The 12797-nt window shown below is 48.4% G+C and overlaps 1 protein-coding gene across 1 annotated transcript in view; it reads left to right on the forward strand.

Moving 5' to 3' along the window:
• The window catches only part of EPHA10 (EPH receptor A10), a 115617-nt gene extending 103048 nt beyond the window's left edge, over window positions 1–12569 (forward strand). The window contains exons 14-17 of the mRNA XM_073317553.1: window positions 1117–1266; window positions 1907–2100; window positions 3425–3589; window positions 4359–12569. Of these exons, the coding sequence (XP_073173654.1) occupies window positions 1117–1266; window positions 1907–2100; window positions 3425–3589; window positions 4359–4473 (624 nt within the window). The 3' untranslated portion in view covers window positions 4474–12569. The remainder of the gene's footprint in view (window positions 1–1116; window positions 1267–1906; window positions 2101–3424; window positions 3590–4358) is intronic.
• The last annotated feature ends 228 nt before the right edge of the window (window positions 12570–12797 follow it).

Genomic DNA, 12797 nt, shown 5'->3' on the forward strand with positions numbered 1-12797 from the left:
AGAACTAGCGGCCGCTGACACCCTGCCTTCAGCCAGCCCTTGGGACTGAGGGTGTGACCCTCCCTGCCTTGCTGGCTTGCGCGGGGAGCTGCTGACGCTCACCAGCTCTGGCAAGCCTGACACTTAAAGATCTGGGTTAGTCTGAGTGTCTGATGCTGGTGGAGTGTTCCGCACGTCCCCCCAGCCCAATCGAGTGTCCGGCCAGGGGAGAGCCTGACTTGGAGGCTCTGTGGAACTGGAGAGGAAAGCATGTTGCTCGGAGCTATACCTGAGACTCCGAGTCCCAAATGTCATGGATGGAAACCTCGTTGGTGTTAACGAGAGACTGGAGGCCAGATATGTCCCAGTTGAGGAAAGGCTGGAGAGACCTGTGGAAGCACCAGGTCTCCCTCTCTCTAACAAGCAGGGTGTGTGACTGCCGGAGTCTGTCTCTGTCTCCAGCAGTTAATTTTATTAAAGTTAATGTTTAAAATCAAATTTACCCAAGTTAAGAGGGAAGGTGCTGTACCTCTGGGGTCAGGCTTGGGTTATGGGGGATTGCAAGTCTCGGTTCCAAGGTTCCCGAGGTACATACATATCGCATAACCAGCATAGATCCAGACGGGGTGTGGGAGTTTTTTAAAGCATCAGTGGCTAAGTGGGCTCAGGTGCGCCACCCATGGAACGTCTCCAGAGTCCAAGTCAGCGTTGGCGTAGTGCGTAAGCACATGGGTTAGAGGAGCCCAGTGCCGGCTGTCCCACGTGCAGCCAGAAGGGTTCTGCAGACACTAAATACAAGAGAGGTGAGGTGGGAGGGAGTGGCAGTGTGTTTTCGTTCAATATTAATGGATAAAATGCCATCAGCTCCTTCAGGAGACGGAACCTCCCACGTTAACGTTTCAGGTCTCGCCCTGCCCTTCGGACTAGCATTGGTGCTTGTTCCATTGTTAAAGAATTTGGTACAAAGTTTTCCCCTCGCGTTAAAACTGTACGTGGTGCCAAGGTCTGTGGTCGCTAAGTGCTCCACGACCCAGGTGGGCCGCATGCTGATCGGAGGCGTTAGTGAGCCTGTGTGAACGCCTCCCTTGTCCTGCTGCTGCTGAGAACCTCATGTTTTCCTTTCTTCTGCCTGGCCAGAGCGGGAAGAGCCTGGTGCTGTGGTCAGCCCCCGAAGCCATCCAGTACCATCGCTTCAGTTCTGCCAGTGCCGTGTGGAGCTTTGGCATCGTGATGTGGGAAGTGATGTCTTACGGGGAGAGACCCTACTGGGACATGTCCAACCAGGACGTGAGTCGCTTTGCAGCCACTGTACTCTGACCCCACGGAGAGAGCGGCACTTGATACGTGACCATGTTTCAATGCTGGGCATTGGTGGATAGCGGGAATTGCAAGCCATGCATGTCGCTCGAGTGGCTCCGTATTTCCGTCTTGGGTTAACGTGGTGCAGGGGGACGTTTGTATATTTTTGGCCTATAAGAGAAGAGCTATGCAAATAACCCAAAACATTTAAAAACAATTGTTTCGGGTTAAACAAGATGGTCTCTTCAGCCTGAAACAAAACTTTTCATTTACTTTTTGACTGTTTTTACCCTTTTAAAATTTTTAATGACACTGAAAGAAAATTTGAAACAAAATAAATAATTTTGAATTGATACATTTTGTTTTAACGTTTTCAGAACAAAACGTTTTGGTTTTTTCAGGGTTTTTCCCCCACCCAAAACAAACAATTTGGCAATTTCAACACGAAGTCACTAAATGTTTCGGCAATTTGCGGTGAAAAATGTTTCCTCTGAATAATTTCGCGCCGCTCCCTCCAAGCAACGGGAATGTCGTCCTCCAGTAGTGCTGACAGACGGGGACTGCTCTGCTGCTCTTCAGTGACTCCTTTGTATAACTCTCTTCTCTTCTGCCCCGGGTGGGATTTCAGGTGATCAAGGCCATCGAGGATGGGTTCCGGCTGCCTCCCCCGATGAATTGCCAGCCTCCGCTTCACCAGCTCATGCTGGATTGTTGGCAGAAGGATCGCAATGAGAGGCCCAAGTTCTCACACATCCACAGTACCCTAAGCAAGATGCTTCAAAACCCAGAGCCACTAAAATGTACCGCCTCCGCTCGCACTAGGTGAAAATCTGCCTATGTCGCTGCTCTTTCTCCTTCATTCTCGAAGGCCGCGGCGTTCGCCTCTGTATGTGTCCCGTAGGCCGCCCCACACAGCTCGCTCCAGGGTGGCACCAGGTGCTGAACTCAGTTACGCTGAAGCAGATCCAGAGCCACTCCATCTAAATCATTACAGTAACTCCCAGACTCGCACTGAGATCAGGACTGGGCCATCGTGGAATCTGGCTGGGTTGCCGGATTCCTGCTCAGTTGAAGCTGGGTTCGCAGCGTGCTGCGTGGATCTCACTGGGCTGACACCCGTGATAGGAACCTGCCAAGCCTGGGCTCCAGCGAGTTGCCGCAGGGGAATGGCCCCAGTTCTACCCTCCCACTCCTCTGGGAACACAGGGCCCTGGATGCAGCAGGACCAAAACAACCTCATTGCACGGGGTGGGTGGCAGGATTCCCAGAGGGCCCCCAAGGAGTCTGTCTCCCCTGCCCCCCTCGATCCGGGTGGCACCCTGCATGCCAGTGCAGAGACAGGTGTCGTGGGAAGTGGGATCCAGCGAGTGCTCTATTGTGAGGGTCCCCTGGCCACTTAACCCACGTTGTTTGATGATTTCTCCCACGCTGCCTCTACTGCAGAGCCAAACCTCTCCCCTCCTCCAGCGAATGCAGCGCCGCCGGGTCAGAGAGACTCTCCTCAGCCCCAGCGGGTGGGTCTGGGAGCTCTGGCTGCAGGAGGATTCTGTAACTGAAGTTGACTAAAAGCAGAACCCTTCAGATGAGGAACCAGGGGTTTAAGAGCAGCTCCTCTCCTGACTTGTCAGCAGAGACGCTGCACGTTGGGGTGTGTCTGTGTCAGGCCGTGTTATGTGACTGAATGACTTCATAAGCAATGGATAGCCATGCTGCACGACATCTGGGACTTTCAGGTGCCCTGCTCTGCTCCGGTTCTTGGTGGAGGGGTGAGACCTGCTCCAGGCAGGCTGAGGCTTCTCTATTGTTGGATCACTTGGGAGGAAGGTGAAGTGCCCAGTAACCGAGGATCACAGCCAGAGACAGCTCCTGATGGAACTGCAGAACATTCTGTGATCCCAGATCCCCACAGAGTGGGTAGGATTAGGAAACCAAATAGCCACCACCCCTCAGTTCTCCCCTTCCTTACATGGCCAGTGCTCAGGTTAAATTTCCATGTGCCTTGCCTCAGTTGTTCCCTGAAAACTTGCATGGGCCAAGCCCACTTTCATGCCTGCTAGAGAGGTAGCTGCCAGGTTCAGTCCTATGGATGGGAGCTTAACCTTCTTTTGGTGTGATCTAACTGCTCATGTGCTGTTTGAGTTGGCAGGCCTCACAATCCATCCATCCCCCTGGCCGAACGCACTTTCTCAGCCTTCCCGTCCTTCAGCTCCGTGGGTGAGTGGCTGGAAGTCATAGAGATGGGCAGGTACAAAGATAACTTCACCGCTGCAGGGTACTGCTACCTGGAGTCTGTGGCAAGGATGATGGTCCAGTAAGTGAAGAGTGTCTTAGGAATAAACCAAGAGAATAGATGCGGCTTGAAAAAGCCTGCTCTGAAATACCAGGCAGCTGCTATTACATGTGAGCAAGAGATATGCATGGAGCGTCTGACCCCCTGGGAGAACGTGCTCCAGGAGAGGTTGGAGCTGCATGTGTTTGTGTGTGTATCTGTCCTTTGTTTGACCTGTAGATTTTAAAGCTGGAAAACCGGAGGCCACCTATAGTATTTATGGGAGAGTGGCTGGCCGGCTACCTCTCCCAGCACAGCTCAGATCTTACCTGGAGTTTATAAAGCTGGAAATAAATAGTCCTATTTCCAGATAATACAGGTAGCACAGCCCCCAAGTGAGCTCCTGATCTCACTGTAACCCTTTTCCTCCAGCCTGCTTCCTTTGGGTTTGGCTTCTCTTGTCGTGACTCCTGTCACTGTTCCAGTCTTTCTCTTGTATAGTGGAGATTACAGTGTGGGATCCCTTCCAAAGTCTGCAGGCCAGAGAGCATCGGTTGCCTGTGAAATGCCCAGCATGCTGTGGGCATCCATGGTCATTGAACAGTCTCTGTCCCTGAGCTGCTGTCTCCTTTGGCTGAGACTCCTTGTGTGGGCTGCTCCAAAGAGAATTGCATGGGGCTTCGCATCCACACGAGCTGTAACCCTGAGTCCACAGTTGCCTTTTAGTCTAAAATCTCTATTTGCACCATTTGCTGGTGGCCTTGGGGTCTGACGCTGCGAACTCACCTCTTCTGTGGGGCTTGTTTTCCAGAGATGTCCTGAGTCTGGGAATCACCTCAGTGGAACATCAGAAAACCATCCTGAGTGGGATCCAGACCCTGCGAGCCCAGGTGATACAGATGCACGGTCGCGGCGTGCAGGTGTGAGCCCAGCAGGGACGGACACTTTCAGAGCACTGACTTAAAAGTCCCTGGGGACAATGATGCAGCAGGGCCGGGAGCTGGCCCCTAAACTGGACCAAATCTCTGAGACTTTACCAAGAGCAGCTGTGTGAGTGGGAGGTAGGAAGTACAGGTCTGCTGCAAACTAGTCATTCCAGAGTAGTGAGGGAGTCTAGGAATTGGTGTTTCCTTCCTGGGGGCCTCCCTACAGCAGCTTTAGTGCAGTGTGCTTGGTTGGTTGTGTTTTTCCCCAGCAATGTTTTGTAGGGTGAGAGTCAAGCTACAATGATGCTGTTTCACATGGTACCTAGGTTAACAGGGTGGACTGGACACTTGTGTACTGGATTTGACCGTGTTTTAGTATCTGGTGTTCTACTGATAAATCCATAGGTATTTTTTATACAAGCTGATGTATTTTACTGACCCCACGAGTACCTTCTGTTGTATAGAGTCCAGAGCACAGCACACGCTAATGGCCTAGCTTTGAAAGATGACTTGGCCCATCCATTCCTGTCCCTCCAGAGCAGATTCTGAATTCCCACTCTTCCCCAGCGTGATCCATTCCATTCCAAGGGTTACCTCGTTAAGTCACAAAAAGTGTGTGAAAAGTAACTAATTCAAACCAAAGTGGCAGGCAAAAGTCCCCCAATTCCGTCAGAAATGGGACAGATAAAATTAGGGAGTCAGGCTGGAAGAATTATTATTGTATTATTGAGAAGAATGCAGCGTGTATCTGTTCTTCTTCGACTGGACTCTGTCCATTCTCATTCTTGGGACGTGCCCACAGCCACTGACAGAACAACTCTGGTTACAGGTGAGTAGCCTCCATTTCTCCCCCATAGACAGTCCCAACTAACTCCCTAAAACCGTTCTCTGGAGGAGGACTAGAAATGGCTTCTCAGAATCACCCTGTTAAAGCATAGCACGATGTTGACGTTTCACATCACGGATCAGTATCCCTCTATGTCAGAGCCAGAGGGTGCATCCCAAAGCTGCTCGCTGGGTGTGGGACGCCTGATGCTATAGCACCAGGAAGGGTTGGGCCGTGTGCGCTGTCTGGGATGAGAACGCTCTACGCTGTTTGGGAGTTGGTTTGATTAGCCACAGCTGGGGTGTCAGTTTGAGGTAATTTCAACGGTGGTGTTGCCAGATTAGATCCCAAGATAGGAAATTCTGGCCAAATGGGTATCCGAACGGAATCAATGAACCAATGGGATCTCTGAAACTGTCATGAAATCCAGACAAGGCAGGCAGTATCAGCACCTTGTTTTGTTGTAAATAACAGGCCCAGTCCTGCATTCCTTGCACATCAAACACACCCACTGTCCTCAGTCAGGGATCAGACCCTACATCACCAATGGCATTTGCTTAGCAGTACAAGTTTCCTTTAAGTTAGTTAAGTTAGTTAGTAATGGATTTTTGCAGCCTGGATTCAGTTGGATGTACAGAGTTTTGTAGGCCTTTGATTATCATCTATAAGCATTACAAGAGAATTATCGATGATGAAAGACAAAGATTTACAAAGGGAATTCATGCAGTGGAAAGTATTCAAAGCACATTTAGAAATCTGTTTGCATTGTGATTCAGATCTGCCTACTAGACTGCACCATAGGGATAGAAAACTAAATTGAAACTAAATACAGGACCTTAACTCCTCCTATCCCCGGTAGTGTTGGCACAGTATTTACCCACTGCCTGGGCATTCTTCCTTCTGCTCTCGATGAAACAAAGAGGCAATCGTATGTTTTAATTTATCTCTGGCGTGGTGACGCTGCAGAGTCTGTTACATTGGGGATCTAACACTTTTGTTCAGAAAGAGATACTCTAAGGCGGGCTTTTTAAATTGTCCATACTTGAGTAAAATTCTGCTTCGGCTCAGGTGCTGTGATCTGTTCAGATTCCGGAGACCAACGGTTTTGTTAGCAGGATTTAGTTTTGTTCAGATTTACGTTGGTTTTGTTGCATTTCAAAGCAAAACGGAACGTTCTTCTCGAGAGGGGATTTTCTCAGATAACATTTCACAAACACTGCCTATAAGGTGGGGAATGATGTGTACATGTTTTGTGACTCTCTGTTGACAGTTACATGGGACTTGGCTGGCTTGCTTTCTTGGTTATTTTGTACTGCCTCCTTGCCTCATCAGGCTGGATTTATATCTGTTTAGTTCCACAGAGGGACAGTATGGCCCTGGGGATGGATGTACAGAGAGTGTTCATCATGGAACTACATTAGATCCTCTAGATGTGGCACCAAGAGGGTGTGTATTTTAAGTATAACAGAGGTTGCAGCTAAAGCTCTTTGTAATGTTCCTGCCCATATAGAGGCTTTCAGGCAATGTCACATCCGAACTCTCCTGTCAAAGGATCCTGAATCCAGGCAGCTCAGACTGTGTGAGCTGACCTTGAGGAAGTTGCCTCCTTTCTTTGCAGGCTTCTGAAACATTTAAGCAATTCCTGCTAGTAAAGGAAAGGAACAATGGAGTAACCAGAGCACAAATTGTGTGCAAAGCAAGAGATAAGAAATATTGCCCTGTAGAGAACTGGACCGGTCATTTGTGCTACAAATCTACAGAGCATGCGGAAATCAACATGCCTTTCAACACACCATTTCTTCGGGGAATTGCTGGGGTTGGGAACTCTCCCTGAGGTAGACAGACTCTCTTCTCCTTGTCACTTCTTCAGTTAAGAAAAATACACCTGCCCCAATGTCACCTGGTTAACGTTTAATGGAAAGAATTTGTCTTCTGGGTTCATCTAATTCCAGCCCACTTAGTCAACATCCTGTTGTTTCCTACCCAGACAAATAATAATTGTGAACTGAAACCTTCATTTGGTAGAAATGCCAGATCCTAAGGATCAAGTGCAATTTGTATGCTCTTTATGTTTACATTTTATCTATAGAGAAAGTGTACTATAGTCCTCTAGGTAAGAAATTGAACCAACTTGATTCCTGATCATTTCATTGCATTTGACATCTTCCCTTGGGTTCCCAATATCTGTAACCTCTTGGCTGTGATGGTTTCTAAGGGTTGTGTGCACTCTGGATGGTGTGCAGAGCTGCTGTGGAGACCATTTCTGGAATAACTGGGTCCAGCTCTGGGGTCTACTCTTTAAATAGGTGTTGAAAAATTGGAAAGGGCCCAGAGTATGCTGAGACACATGAATTAAGGCCTGGAAAACATGCCGTACAACAGGAGTCTAAAGGAGCTCAATCTATTTAGCATATTGAAGACAATGTTAACAGGTGATTTGTTCATGATCTGTAAGTACCTGCAGAGGGAAAAGCTACCTGAGGACTCGAATCTAGCAGACAAAGGCATAACAAGATCTCATGGCTAGAAACTGAAGTCAGCAAAGCTCAAAGTGGAAATCAATTGCAGATTTTAAGCAGTGACTCTAATCAGCCATAGGAACAGATTGCCAAGAGATGTGGTAAATTCTTCATCACTTGGAGTCTTTAAATCAAAACTGGATCTCATTCCAAAAGATGGGGTTGAACTGGAACATAAATTGTTGGGGTTAGATGGAGGAATCGCTGAGTGAGGTTCTCTGGCCTGTGTCAGGCAGGAGGCCAGACTAGGTGAGCATAATGTTCCCTTTGGCCTTAAAATCTACCATGCTAGCAGAGGAAGGCCTAACACGAGCCCAAGGGCTGGAAGTTGAAGCTAATCAAATTCAGACTGGAACTAAAGTGTGAATATTGACCCATGAGAGTAATTCACCATTGGAACATGGCATTGAGGGTTGTGGTGGATTCTCCGGCACTGGCCATTTTTAAACTGATTGGATGTTTGTCTAACAGATTCGCTGTTGGGATTATTTTGGGCAGTTCTCTGGCCTGGGCTAGGCAGGAGGTCAGACTAGGTGATTACTGTGGTCCCTTCTGGCCTTGGAATCTGTCTCTATAATTGGCAGCTCTTGGAGCCAGATGACTTGTATTCTGGAACATGTAATCAGTTCACTGTCTAACCAAGGAGCAGCGTTTACAGTGATATGGCTCCCCTGAGCTAGATGCGTCCTGTGTTTATATCCAGTAGAATACTATGCTGCCAGCTGGGTGGACTGACCGACCAACTGGCAGACTACCTAGAGGCTTGGCAGTGGAGGTTAAACGGCTGGGAAGTCCCAGTAGTGTTTCAGCAGCAATGCTGCGGCTTGCGGGATGGTCAAGTTTCTTGAGTCCTCACAGAACCGAGACTGAAACGGGAGGTTCCCTTCCCAGAAGATTAAGCATCATTCCCTGTTGCCTAGGAATGATTCAGGTGCCTATTTTTAGAGAAGCCCTGCACACCTAAAAATGGCAACCTTACTAACCTCAGATCTACTTGCTCTTCAATCAGTGCAGAGGCTCCAGGAGCTCATTAGCCAATCGGTAGGTGACAGTAGGCTGATTAAGGAAGGATCTAATTAATTCAGAGCGGCAGGAGAGGGAGAGTCAGCGCACAGCTGCCCTCTTAGCCCCAGCTTCTTAAAGGGCCTCCTGTCTCATCAGTTAGCTGTGTACTGAGGGGCAAGTCACAGCTCCATTGACTTCATCAGAGTAACGACCGTTTATGGCAGCTGAGGATCTGCTCCTACGTTCTGAAACACCTGGTTTAACGTAGTTGAAAAAAGTTCTGTCCCTTCTTCTCAATTATAATCAGAATTGCAAACTGCCGTGTCTCATGTTAGGTGGACTCTACCTGTTTCCAGAGTGAACCTGGGAGTTTAATTACTTTGCTAACTAACTCTTTTGAGGGGCTCAGGCTTGGTCATTGGAAGGGCCTCTCTGTTAGTCCCATCCAAAAGCTCTGTACTGTGTCTGTCAACAGAAACAAGACATAACATTGCCTAGGTCAGAGAACACTTTCCTTGATCTGAACGATAAACTTCTTTAACTGGGCTCCCTCCTCAACAGTGCAGCTACTAAACAAGATGAATGGAAGACGTCATTGATAGGGCCCTACCAAAGTCATGGTCCATTTTGATGAATTTCATGGTCATAGGATTTAAAAAATTATAAATTTCATGATTTCAGCTATTTAAATCTGAAATTTCACAGTGTTGTAATTGTAGGGTCCTGACCCAAAAAGGAGTTGGGGGGGGGAAGGGGTACTGCTACCCTTACGTCTGCACTGCTGCTGGCGGGGGGCTGCCTTTGGAACTGGGCGCCCGGCCGACATCCACCGCTCTCCAGCCACCAGCTCTGAAGGCAACACAGAAGTAAGGGTGGCAGTACTGTGCCCCCCACCCCAAATAACCATGTGAAACCCCTGCAACTCCCTTTTGGGTCAGGCCCCCCCAGTTTGAGAAATGCTGGTCTCCCCCTTGAAATCTATATAGTATAGAGTCAAAGCACACGGAAGTCCAGATTTCACAGTCTGTGATGCGTTTTTCATGGGCATGAATTTGGTAGGGCCCTCGTTATAGATGATTGTTACATTTTTAATATTAACTTCTGTCCCATTAGTAGCTAATCTTTAGGGCTGTGTTCATTGCCTTTATAAGTAAATGAATTAGCAACACTGTTTTTCAGCAGCTCGACCAAGGGGATTTATTCTCTTTCCCATCCAATCTTGGACACAGTGAGAACCGGCTTCCCTCCTCTATTAGTCACAGGGATGCCCTGATCAATTGGGCTGTAAGGAAGGTTTAATGCTTCTGCCCCAGTACTCCCTCTCTTTCCCATGGGGCATCAGTGTAATCTGACCTATTACAAGGAGAATAAAGAACCCTTTTTAGTCATCAGCAGGCTTTACTAGAGCTAATAAATGCAATTACAACAGGATTAGATTGTGGACGTTAATGTGGCCAAGGCACCAAGTGTCTGTGTGTGTGGCAGAAACCACACCCAAGTAGGATCGTGCTCGGGTCTCCCTTCCCCTCCCCTGCTCCAGGAGTGGAAAAAACCACTGAACCCAAATCAGAGTTCCTTAGCTTGTCCCATTGGCCAAAGGCGCCTCACTGCCATAAGCCAGGCCACAGTTCTGTACCTCTGTAGGTATGGGGCCGTTACCTTGTATGTAAACAGCTGAGCTCCCAGTGGCCACATGCTGGGTGCTTTTCCTCAGCCAGGGCTCTGGCTGCAAGCATGAAACAAACAGAACAGCCGTTAGATCCCAGATGTCCTTCCGCAGAGCAAAGCGACCCAAAGAACTTAACATGCAAAGGCTCTGTGACCTCCTCAGGCGCAAAGACTTTGTCAACATCTGCATTGGCAAGTGATGTGGTGGCCAGTGAGAACCAGCATTTCCCTGCAGGAGGGTGCTGAAAACCCCCAGGTTGTCTGGGTAAGTGAGAAGGACTTGTCAGGCTGGTAGTGGGTGTCCTGGTTCAGCACATGCCTGTATGGCCAGCAGGCCATGCTCCCAGGGACGGATTTTCTGCACCCATCATGCCTGCAGAACCTGCGTTTTCTTATGCAAGAGGTGCTCTTGGAAAGACACTGTAATCTGAGTAACCAAAAATTACTCCGGGCTCACAGGTCAATTATATTTTTAGTGCAAACAATTGGCCCTGAGCAGCAGCTTCAATCCTCCCTTCAAAGAGGCTTATCAGCAATTGCTTCCTCTGTCCCTGCACTCTCCAGTGAAACAATCTCTCTTCTGGAGCGGGAGGGGTGTCCATCTGCCCACCTTCCAGGCTGCCAGTTCAAATTCACGCAAAGCTCCTTTGGGTGCCTCTGCATTAATCTGCTAACAACGCTGTGACAAAGGGTTTTCTTTGGATGATGACGATCGGAACAAAAGTGCCGGTGCAAAAAGCACTCGACAGGCAAAGCTGCTCTTGGCATGCTGCTAATGCAGGGCGATGCCAGCGGGAGGACTTAATTCTGTTAATTTACAAAGGATAAACTTTGATTCAGGTCTTGGCTGAGGGCTTGACATGAGGCTGTTATTCTCACACTTCGGCTTTTCCTTTTGTCGCTTAGTCTCCGGCTCCCTTCTGGCAAGGATTCTGTGCCTCGTGTGGCTGCCAGGGCCTCCTGGTACTTCTCAGGAAGAGTATGGAGCACACCCGAGCATGTCATCCCCATCTCCTGCTAGGTGTCTGAGCCTATTATTGGCTTCCTGAGACTCATTTTTCCACTCCTTGCTCCGGTAGCATAACTGCCAGCTCAACCCACGAACAGGGAGCAACGTTTAAGGGCTTTTCCACGTAATCCCTAACTAATACCTCTCCGTTGGAAATGCAACTCTGCCTGGGTACAGGTCATTTGTCTGCAGCAATCTGACTGTCCCGCGGCGGCAGGGGGGAATAATTGTACAGTGTCTCTGCTGTTCAGCTCCACCGGCATTAGCTGCGTTAGGAGCCCGTGTGTGGCCAGGCTGCCATCTGGCACCGGGGTCGGAGCTGGACTCCTCAGCTTCTCTCCCATTGTTTGTTAAAGCCGCTTCTTGCATCTTGTCTTCAGGCGGACAGGCCCTGTCCTGAAGGATTTACCTGTGTGGGCCATGCCCTGCACAATGTGGCCCTAATCTGATCCGGGTCTCTGGCCACTACCACAATTCCCAGAATCCCATACCAAAGTGGGGTCAGGCAAACAGGTGTCTCTCTGCTGGGGGATACTGAGGGGAGGTTTTAAAGTAGGAAAACTAGCATCATATTCGATAGCGTTAGTACCCACGAGACCTGAGGGAAGGGACAGCCTGAAATGAGGATGGTCCAAAGTCCTGAGCTTAAAAGCACTCAGCACAAATTAGCTCCATTCTTTAATTTAACAAGAGTTCGTGTGTTCAGACTAGCGAGGTATTAAATACTGCGTCCCCCTCCTCCCTCCCCCCCCAAACCAAAATTGGAATCAAGTTGGTTCAGCAGTTTAGGTTTTTTGATATTCATTAACCACATGTGATATAATGTAAATACATACTGGAAAAGTCAATATATATTTTTATAAGTTTCAACAAATGTAATATAAGAACACAAGGGACACTGAACATTTCACTATTTGAATTCTAGTCAGGTGTCTCCAGGAATCACTATTGTTTTGGAATAATAATATAATTAATAAAGCTATATTGACATTTTTGTTAATTTTGTATGTATTTGACTCATGTTTGAAGGTTGCAATAAAGAGATACTATATGCATAAGTGAAACCCAATCCCAGCTGCGCCAGGACTTGTCTGTGTGGGTTTATTTCAGGTTTTCCAGCGAAATGCACCAATTAGCACAGATGGCAATTATCAGCCAATTAGTAGTTTAAGCTCTGGCAAGGTGTGACATAATATGTCAATGGTTTATTAAGCAGTGTGCATGCTGAAAGGGAAACCTCCCCTCCTGCGGCAGAGGTGGTGGGTAAGGCGGAAGCCTGTCCAGTGATATTTTTTTG

Source organism: Lepidochelys kempii, chromosome 19 (genome assembly GCF_965140265.1).
Source record: "Lepidochelys kempii isolate rLepKem1 chromosome 19, rLepKem1.hap2, whole genome shotgun sequence".
Taxonomy (NCBI): Eukaryota; Metazoa; Chordata; order Testudines; family Cheloniidae; genus Lepidochelys; species Lepidochelys kempii.